Below are 10102 nucleotides of genomic sequence, written 5' to 3' on the forward strand. Positions count from 1 at the left end.
TCCATAAGGTGCTGCCACCTGTTCTTGGTTGTGTCTGCTGGCCTTAGTCTTTTCTCCCGCTTCTAGAACATTTCCCTCATCTATTCTTGTTACACAATGCTTAATCCTTATAGTCATCAGTCTTCATAACAAGGGTTACAAATCACAATCAAGTTATTTTTTAGTATTATCATGTCTGATTGTCTACTTTATGATCGCAATGGAACCTTAGTACATGCCAATAGGGAAACCTAGATTATAGCATGCTTGGCAGGAATTTACTTATCATTATATCTTAGGGACCCTATCTCCAGTCTCAACAACCTGTGGAATATAAAAATGAATAAACCTTACTCTTTGGAGCCAGTAACCAAAACTAACAGTATCAGACATTCTACTATGGCCTCTACTTTATTTTGCTTTTGTAACTCCCTAATGTTTTGTCTGGGAAAATCTTAATATACACAATATATGATATGTATGATACTTGCACCTTAGATAGAGTTACCACGAATAGAATCAGAAAAAAAGGTTAGTGGCATTTGGCTCTCCTTTTAACGAAAAAAGAAAAGAGAAGGATATGAAGTAGCTCAACTAATAAAGAGAGGAAAGACCTTTGGCAGTAGATTTTTTGACTTTAGCCTAACTTCAAGTATTGATCTCTTGCAAGAACAAAGGGGAAAACTAAGAAACTACTTCAGCATGCCACTGGAAGAAAATCTTCACCCAATGCAGCTGAATAGGCCATCTTTAATCTAGCACGACACTTTGACTTAATAGAAATATCATCCCCATAAAACAAGAATCCCAGATGATTGAGCTCAAGTGAAGCACCCCAAGAGCACAAGAAGTTTAACCGATTCTGCCAGTCTCAGTTTACTGCTTCTGAAAATACTTGATACTCTAGTGAATAAGTATAGTTTTAATATAGACAACTTCTATCATGTTTGTTCTCCTATGCACTAACAAACTAGCTAAGATGAATGCAATAATAAGGTATTAGCTTCCATTGAACAATGCTAACATTTAAATATTGTTGACGTAACATGTTGACAAAAAATGGAATAGTTTGCACTTGTGAACTTCAGAATGCATTAGTCTGTACTTTCCACTGTAATGAAATATATCACCAGTAGAATAGTTCAATTGGAAAGAAGCTCACCATGTATTAATATGGGTTGGCGAAATTACTACATACAGAGAGTACTACTAAAAATGGTAAGTAATTATTCGTTAGAAAATATCTTACCTTATTTCAAATTATATAGATAGATTTGAAGAGTTTAAATTGTGTAAAAAATAGTGTTTGAACTACTAGTCCGCCAATGAGATAATATGATAAAGACTCTCACCCAAAGAGCCATACATATTGGAAGTTGGAAGGTCGTAGAGCTAGTAAAACAGTGCCAAGATTTTACCCAGTTTTTAAAAAGAGAATGATATCTAAATTATATTGGAAGAGTACAACCAATGAAATTTTGTCCATATGTTGCTGGTAGATAATATCATTATATAAACACACACAAACACACACGTATATATCATTATATAACAATCTATTTTCTAGATTCTTTTATGTTAGAAAAATAATGCTTGAAGATGATCTTGAGATTAACCATTCTTTGCTTCCAACTATAACATATATATCATTATATAACAATCTATTTTCTAGATTCTTTTATTTTAGAAAAATAATGCTTGAAAATGATCTTGAGATTAACTATTATTTGCTTCCAACTATAACTAAAGGACAATAACCAATCCTTAATTGGTTAGTTATGAATTGAGAAGTCCTCACTCTATTTTATTGCTTACCTTAACTGTAGCTTTAATGACACAAAGGAAAAATTGGAATGTTAGGCAAATGTAGACCCATTCAAAGTATTGGATTGTATCTCGAAATTTTAAAAGATTAGCAATATTCCTTGTATATACACGCATCAAGGAGCATCCAATATGTACCCTATCATGTACGCTCTTGATATTTGTTTCATTTTTGGAATATCAGGGCTTCATAGCATACCGCAAACCCTAATTTCCAAATGGATCGTTCTATCACTGAAAATATATCTATACTTACTTGGGCTTCAGTTTCTTGTTCTTTCTTGACAGAAGCTTCAGTCTTGATAGGATCTCCTTTCTGCTGCTTTTGTTTTCTTAAGCGATCATACTTTCTTCTATGCTCCTCAATTTTGCGGGCATTAGGTTCAACCTGTCCATTAAAAAAACAATACAATTACAAAGTGCACAAGGATTCCTTCTGCAGGTTTCATGTGTCGAAAGAAGGCAAATTACCTTTTTAAGTACCGTACTTAGCTCTTCATCATAATCTAACTTTGAAGCTACATGAAGGTCACTTGCTGCTTCTTCCCATAGTCCCAACATAGCCCTCGACATTCCTCTAACTTTGTATCCTTTGGCTGAGTCGGGGTTAATCTGGAACAAATAATACACCCTTGAGTACAGAAACTCGTGGCACGGATATTGCTTTTACACCATATTTCTATGAGATAAGGAATGAAATAAACCTTCAAGGCAGTGTCAGCATCCCGTATAGCAGCGTTCGGCTTCTTCAGTTTCACAAAGACACTAGCTGAAAAGAAGAAATCGAGATTTCCAAATGATACAGAGGGTCAAACGAACAATAAACTTTAAAGTGGGAAGAAAACAATACTGAAAGAAATTTATCGAAAGGCGTTTGATTCTGGTAGGAATACACAGAGAGAATGCGTACCTCTTGTAGCATAAAGTATAGCTGATTGGGGATTCAACAAAATGGCTTCTGTCAGTTGGTCCAGTGCTTCGTCCAAATTACCTAAAAAATCATTAAAAAAAAAAACTCAATTTTCAAACAAAAAGAATGTCCAAAAAGCTTAAGTTGAGAGATTTAAGAGAGAGATAGTAAACTGTAAGTAATCATGAATTGAATTGCCTTTTGAGATAGCATCGACTGCTTTTGACTTTGCTAGTTGAGCAGCATTCATGTTTTCTTCCGTCACTTCAACAGAAGGATCTCCCATCTGCAATAGCAATACAGCTTAAATTACAGAGTTGTTGAGACGTGGAAGGCATTGCAGTGAGTCTATACGCACAAACCATACACGATATATAATACCTTTTGAGGAGGGTCATTATCGGGTTCAACAACATCGGCATTATCCAACTCTATATCAGATTCTACAAGGTCGTCTTGAGCAGATAAAGGAGGGTCTGGCTTCTCCTCATAAGAATCACCTGGTTCCTGCATAAGTTGAGTGAGTAATAAAAAACGGAGATTCCAAAATTGATTCAGAAAATATGAAAAGGAAAGGGGAGGCTCACCGTTTTGGGTTGGGGAGGGATGCGAGCACCGAGGCTGCAGCAGAGGGAGAGTGTGAGCGAATGAGCGAATGAGCGAGTGAGCGAGAATTGGGAGAAAGAGATGAAAAATGGGAAGAAAGCGAAACCTGAGGAGATAAGCCTTGAAGAAGGAAAGGGATGGAATGTGGAGGAGTGAGGGATTGGACCTGCATGATTCTATGAACTGCTTCAGCTCTCTCAGTTTCTCTTCCTCCATGCTCTCTCTCTCTCTCTCCGCCGAACAGACACTCCGATATAGGGTTCCGTCCGATCCACTGTTTTAACTCCAACACACCTTTAACTTTGCTGTATTTATAATTTATAATTAACGAATCCTTCCAAATTTGTCTTATTGTTATTATATCATATAATCATATAAAATATCAATCTCGATTATTTTCATAAGTTAATTTACTCATTCCTACTGATAGAAACGTAATTTTATAGAAATGTGTAACCATGTATTATACTTTTAAACGTTTTTTGTAATTAATTTACATTAAACTTAAAGTGTATATAAGTTGTATGCATATGCACATTATATATAAGAGATAATATTAATTAGATTTTGTTCGTATAAGATTAGATGTCATAAGCTACTTTTGAATAAGTCTTAATGGGATTCTTGAGAAGAAGAAAAAAAAAACTCATATCTTCAAATATTTTTTTTCTAGACTCAGGTGGTTTTGATCCCACTAAAATATTTTAATTAATTTTAAAAATAATATCTCAATTAAAAATTGAATTAAGTTATTTTAGGTTAAAAGTTAAAATAGGTAGATTAAGTCAAAGTTAAGATAAACGAGTATAGATAGAAGGTTAAAATGAATGATTTGAGATAAAGTTTAACTATGTGAGTTTGTGCTGAAGGTTTAATTATGAGTTGGTTCAGGTAAAAATCATTAAAGAACGAATTATGATTGAAGTTTGATCAATTTGACCATTAAAAAATGTGATCAAATTGGTCTTAGTCAAAATTAGGTTGAATCTGATCAAGTTTTTTTTTTGGAATTTTGTTAAGTTGACTACAACTAAAATTTGACTGAATTCGGTCAAGTCGTCATAATTTGGTCAAATTTGTCCAAGTTGACCCTTATCAAAATTTGACTGAGTCAAACTCGGCTTTAATTCGATCGAATTTGGTCATGGCCTAAATTTGATAAAATTTATTCAAGTTCACCGTTACTGAAATTTGGTGGAATTCGATCGAGCTAGTCATAATCAAATATGAGTCAAATTTTTTTGAGTTATCCCTGACCAAAATTCGATTAAATTTAACGAAATACCACAATCAAAATTTGACTGGATTGGTCTTGGAGCGAATTATCCTAATTGAAATGGGCCAAATTTGATTATATCTCACTTAAATTTAGCCGAATCTAACTCAGTCAATATTATCCAAAATTTAGGTAAATCCTCTCAAATCAAATCGGAACAAATTTAATTGAGTAAATTCTGACTCAAGTTAAGATTGGTCATCTTAGACTTAAAATGAATCTTAATTAAATTTCGATTGAAGATTGTGATTAGTCTATTTAAACTAAATATTAAGACAAGACACCTAAATCAAAAGTTTAATAATATGTTTTAGAAAGTAGTATTTTTTTTATAAAAAAATCTATCGGTTGACTTTTATTCATAAAACTTTTCGTGGACATTTTAATCATTAGCTTTTCAATTGGAAGATTTTTTCCTATGAGTTTTTTTTTTTTACCCAAAGCATGTGAGTTAAGGCCGGGCTTTTTCAATTGGAGGATTTTTTTTCCTCTGAGTTTTTTTGGCCCAAAAAATTTGAGTTAATGCCATAGGATCAAATTGATACCTCTGCATAAAGTAACTAAATGAGACTCACTATCTTCAATATAGAGAGAGAATGTGTGTTTAGATAGCATAATGAATTAAACACTTATGCTTTATTTGTTTCCAAACAAGTAAATTATGGTGTTTTTGTTGTTTGGATAACATGATATGCAACAAATCAAAGTTTTGATGTGTTGGAAAAACTTAAATTCGGTCTCGGACAAGGTTGAAGAGATTTTTTTACATGCATTGTGGAGTTACTCTTCATTTTTTCACATCCATTTCAGATATTCAATTACATGCCGATAAGATATTCCTAATGATTGACATACACTCAAATACTCTTTAATGTTGAAAGTGACATTAAGAATGTTAGTTGATCATTTTGGCTTCACATTGTTTCCTTCATTTTCTTGCTTTGTGGTTGCATGTTTGGTGTTAGACGAGTTCCATGTTTTTTCATCATTTTTCTTGAAATCTTTCTATTGTATTTCCACAGCTACTTTTTAAGTTTCTTTCATTTCTTCGTATAACAATTTAATTTCTAACATTTTACTTATTCTTCATCACCTAGAATATCCAGAGATTTATTGTTCAGAGTGATTGTGAGAGATAAATTTATGAGTGTGCTTCGTGTTCGTATCCTAAGATTTGACGTGAGGGAAAGAGTGAATAATTCATGTTAATAAATGGAAATGAGTACATTCTAGAAACAAACACAGTAGAGGAAAAAGTATATCTTTTGGTCATTATGAGCCCTTATAACACTGAAGCTGATTGATTATTTCTCTTTTCTACATGATTGATTGATTTGAAAGGTGGCGGAGAAAAAGAAAGAAAAAGTTATACGATACCAAGAGTTTTTCAGGATAAGGATTTACTTTGAAAATATAATCAGACACAGAACGCAGAGTTTTAGGAAATCCGGAAGACAAAAGGTTCAGCTTTGAGATAATAATTATTAGTGTAATATATAAATATTAAATACTATTTTTAATACGTAATTAACTTTTTATTTGTTTGGAACAATATATACAAAAGAAAATATATTTATTAAATTTAAAGAATGTGACTGAGGAATTTGGTTCTCATTAGCCAATAAATAAGGTGTTTGGTTCTCATTAGCCATATGAAACACTGCATTCTTCTCCTTGAACCTTTGCTTTTCTTTCTCTGTTCTCTCATGTATTCTTCTTGTACCTTTACTTTTTTTCTCTGATCTCTTTCTATTCTTCTTGTATCTTTACTTATTTTTCTCTGATATCTTTTTTTCTGTTTTCTCTTTCAATGCTTTTGTTCATGTTTATCAATATATCTTCTTGTCTTTTTGTTACTCGTATGTTCTTTTTATGGTTTAATAACAAACATATTTCGCACAACCTCAATGGAGTGTGTGTATACTCACCTGTACATACTTCATGCTTTGAATGAATGCTAATTTAACAGTCATGTGTTGGTCATTTAGTTTTGTCAGAAAAAAAAAAAAAGCTACTTAGTTTTTCATTTAGGAGCTTTTAATTTTGTATCATTTTGCAGATGGCGAACCATAAACGTGATGCGTCTACGAGCAAGAAAAATATTGATTTTTATGAGAACATGAAGGAATTAATTGAAGTCCAAAAGCAAAAAATTACTGATTTGGAAGATACACATGTTATGAGGACTGCCGGGACAAAACAACTTAATGAAACTTTAAGAATGGCTCTAAATACAGTCAAAAGAGAAATTTCAATGGATAAGGATTCTCTGAAAGGTATGTATATTTTCCTTGTTTATGAGTAGTTGTTATAGTTACTCTTAATTTATTTGTATCCAAAACTCGTTGGATATTTAAATAATTTTTCATTACATTGGAAAATTAGGGTGTATTACTGTCTGACCCTTCGTAAGTTATGCTTGTTCTTCTAATGCTTCTTTTTTTTTCTTGGTTTCTTGTACAATAAATCATTGAAATATAGCTATGCTTGCTTCATGTGTTTTGAACCTCAAAAGCTAAACATAACTTTGAAAAGATTTCAGAATTAAAAGAGATGAAAGTTATGAACTTTAACATGAGTCGTGAGCTGGAACGATTGAGGAAAGAGAATGAAATAATGACAAAGGAATTGGCAGAGAGTAAGGCATTAACTGATAAGCTGAAACTTGCTGAGGAGAATATGCGGATGACAATGAAACTTATTGAAGAGAATGGGCGGGTCATAAGAAAATATACCGAGGAGAATGGGCGGATCATGAGGGAGCTGGAAGAAAGTGAAGTCCTGAATGACCTACAGAAGAAGAATTTTTCTGAAGAAATTCGAAAGGTTAGTGGTAGTCAGAGTCTTTGTATTTATGTTAAATTCAATAGAAGTTTGTTTGTTCTTTTTATCAAAATGAGGTAGAACCATGAAGTTGTTTCGATAAATTCTAAGGATGAGTTTAAATTATAATGTAATCTGTTCTAATTTCACAAGTTGGTCTCGGAATAATATATTAGTAATGTTATCAACAGGTTAAGTATGAAGAGGTTGAGCTCCAGGAGGCAGTAGAAGAGTCAAAAGATTTTGATAGGTTCACGGGGAAGGTTTATTATAGAAGGAATAAAAACTGACAGACTCTTATAAGTGTCTAAAGGATAGTTTTGTTGTTTCAGTATAAAGTCTGCATGGCCAGTTTTTTTAGTAGTTTTTTTATAGTTTTTGAAAGTTCTGTAAATTTAGGAAAGTGGAGAGTCTGATTCTATCATAATAACTAGAAGTCGGTCTTTATATTAGTAATGGTATCTGGTTCTCTCCAATAACCAGAAATTGGTCTTATATTAGTAATGGTATCTGGTTCTCTCAATAATCAGAAATTAGTCTTATATTAGTAATGGTATCAACAGGATGACTATGAAAAACTCAAAGCAAAGGTGGTTATGCTTGAAGAAGAACTTGAAAATTCAAAAGATTTCAATCAAGCTCTAATCACCAAAGAGCGTGAGATTAACGATGAGCTCGAGAAGGCTCGGAAGAAATTAATGGAGGTGAGATTTTTATATTAATGTGTCTTGAGGTTCTTAATTGTGCTTTTATTTGATTATAGAGTGATGCATCTACGAACGATTATGGACCTGTTGGTCGCACAATTTTGTTCCAAGTTCATTTCATTATTTGTGGTTTAATTGCAGGAAATTACGGAGATATCTTGTCTTTATGATAATATTTGTGTCAGAAGAGTGGGTGAGATAGATACAGATCCTTTCATTAGAACTTTCAGAGGAAGGAAAAATATCAGCAAAGAAGATGCAGATCAGGCAGCTTTGAAAGTGTGTTCATTTTGGCAGAAGAACGTGGAGGACTCTCATTGGTATCCATTCAAAATAATAACAAGTGACGGCAAGTCAAAGGTACCATTTATTTTCACACTTATGTTTGATAAATTCTCTTAACACAGATAATAAATATAATGAATATTGTTTGGCTGTTTTAGGAAGTTTTAGACGAAGATGACGAAGATCTTATAGAATTGAAAGAGAATTTGGGTTATAGAGCATATAAAGCAGTAGTGGCAGCTCTCATCGAAATGAATGAATATAATTCGAGTGGAAGATTCATTGTAAGAGAAATTTGGAACAAAGAAAAAGGAAGGAGAGCTACATTAAAAGAAGGAATTGAATTCATGATAAATCAAATGAAATCAAAAAGAAGAAAAAAAGAAATGGGGAACGATGAGGTTGGTGAGGATTGTGATGATGGAACTCCATTTATAACAAAAGGCTAATAGGTTGGTTTAGCGTGACTTAGTAATATTTTGTTAGGTCAGAATTATGTAAATCTGGTCCCACACACTTTGTATTTGGCTATAGTAACTTTTTGTTAGGTCAAACCTTGGGTTATAGCCTTGGGTTATTTAACTATGTAAATCTGGTCTATTTTCATCTCTAAACACTCTTGTGAATTTGGCTATTAGTAACTTTTTGTGAGAACCTGACCTATTTATGCAAATCTGATTTATTATCACTTCCACAGACTCGTTTTTATTTTGGCTATTAGTAACTTAAAAATGTAAGTATTTTCTGGTATGAATAAAGCACGTAACTAGCAATTATGGCTGAATCAATTTTTTCAAATGCAGCAAGAAAAAACTTGCAATTTACAAACAGAATTCTTTATACAGTCATGTCAAATGTCTAGATTAAAAGCTTTAACTTTAAATGGTGAGTCTTATTTCCAAGATAAAGAGGTTAGAAGAGTAAAAAGAAACATCAACACAGAGGTAAGCGATGTGGGAGATGAGAGGATAAACCTTTGTTTTAAAAGTTGAAAAGTGTTAAAATAATTCAAATCATATTTTTCAAAATTTTAATTAATCAATTGCTCTGAATTTTTTACGGGTAAATATAAAAAAAATCATTAAAGATAGTTTGATTAATGAATTGATTTTATTGATAGAGTATCTCAAAAGATAAAAACAAAAATAAAAAACAGAGTTAAAAAACCAACAGACTTATGAACAAGATCCTTGAGATGGCTTCACCTGTATTTGTCAGAAAATCATTTTTCTATATCTTTACACTAAATGGTAGTTCATTTTCCAACTAATTGGTTGCTTAAATTTAGATTTAAAAAGTCTTCTTATTTATCATCATCTCTGTCATAAGATCATAATCACACCAACGGAAAGAAAAATACAGACCGTCACATTTTAGGGTTTATAGTTGGCTTTTATTAAAATTTTATGCCTCTCATTTGCTATTTTTCTTCCTATACCTCTCATTTTCTATTGCTGAACTGAAAAACTGGGTTTTGATAAAATATTAGCAACAAGATTGCTAATATTTGAATCTAAGATTTGATCTAAGCATGCTTATTTAATAAAAGATATTAGCAACAAGATTGATAAAATATTAGCAACAAATTTATTTGTTTTTGTCTCTAATTTTTGTTGACACAATTTAAGTAATGAGTAATCCATTAAGTGTTGATGTCACGGATTAAGCAGGATGACAAATTTATATTTCGAA

At 32.2% G+C, this 10102-nt stretch overlaps 2 protein-coding genes across 2 annotated transcripts in view; one reads left to right on the top strand and one right to left on the bottom strand.

The window, feature by feature from the left end:
• Positions 1 to 3619, bottom strand: part of LOC106770253 (TPR repeat-containing thioredoxin TDX) — an 11845-nt gene extending 8226 nt beyond the window's left edge. Inside the window, exons 1-8 of the mRNA XM_014656072.2 lie at positions 3426 to 3619; positions 3301 to 3334; positions 3095 to 3220; positions 2912 to 2999; positions 2714 to 2794; positions 2508 to 2572; positions 2275 to 2415; positions 2060 to 2191 (exon numbers count right to left, since the gene is read on the bottom strand). Coding sequence (XP_014511558.1) covers positions 2060 to 2191; positions 2275 to 2415; positions 2508 to 2572; positions 2714 to 2794; positions 2912 to 2999; positions 3095 to 3220; positions 3301 to 3334; positions 3426 to 3535 — 777 coding nt within the window. The 5' untranslated portion in view covers positions 3536 to 3619. The remainder of the gene's footprint in view (positions 1 to 2059; positions 2192 to 2274; positions 2416 to 2507; positions 2573 to 2713; positions 2795 to 2911; positions 3000 to 3094; positions 3221 to 3300; positions 3335 to 3425) is intronic.
• A 2623-nt stretch (positions 3620 to 6242) lies between these two features.
• Positions 6243 to 9024, top strand: LOC106770238 (factor of DNA methylation 5). Its single transcript, XM_022782365.1, has 6 exons — positions 6243 to 6303; positions 6655 to 6871; positions 7138 to 7421; positions 7982 to 8122; positions 8267 to 8485; positions 8569 to 9024. The coding sequence occupies exons 2-6, from the start codon at positions 6655 to 6657 to the stop codon at positions 8857 to 8859; spliced, it is 1152 nt and encodes a 383-aa protein (XP_022638086.1). The 5' UTR covers positions 6243 to 6303; the 3' UTR covers positions 8860 to 9024.
• The last annotated feature ends 1078 nt before the right edge of the window (positions 9025 to 10102 follow it).

Source organism: Vigna radiata, chromosome 1 (assembly GCF_000741045.1).
Source record: "Vigna radiata var. radiata cultivar VC1973A chromosome 1, Vradiata_ver6, whole genome shotgun sequence".
NCBI lineage: Eukaryota > Viridiplantae > Streptophyta > Magnoliopsida > Fabales > Fabaceae > Vigna > Vigna radiata.

Coding starts and splice junctions, on each gene's coding strand:
- LOC106770238 (XM_022782365.1), top strand. CDS start 6,655: ATGGCGAACCATAAACGTGATGCGTCTACGAGCAAGAAAAATATTGAT. Junction 6,872..7,137: donor GGATAAGGATTCTCTGAAAG/GTATGTATATTT, acceptor AAAAGATTTCAG/AATTAAAAGAGATGAAAGTT. Junction 7,422..7,981: donor TTTCTGAAGAAATTCGAAAG/GTTAGTGGTAGT, acceptor TGGTATCAACAG/GATGACTATGAAAAACTCAA.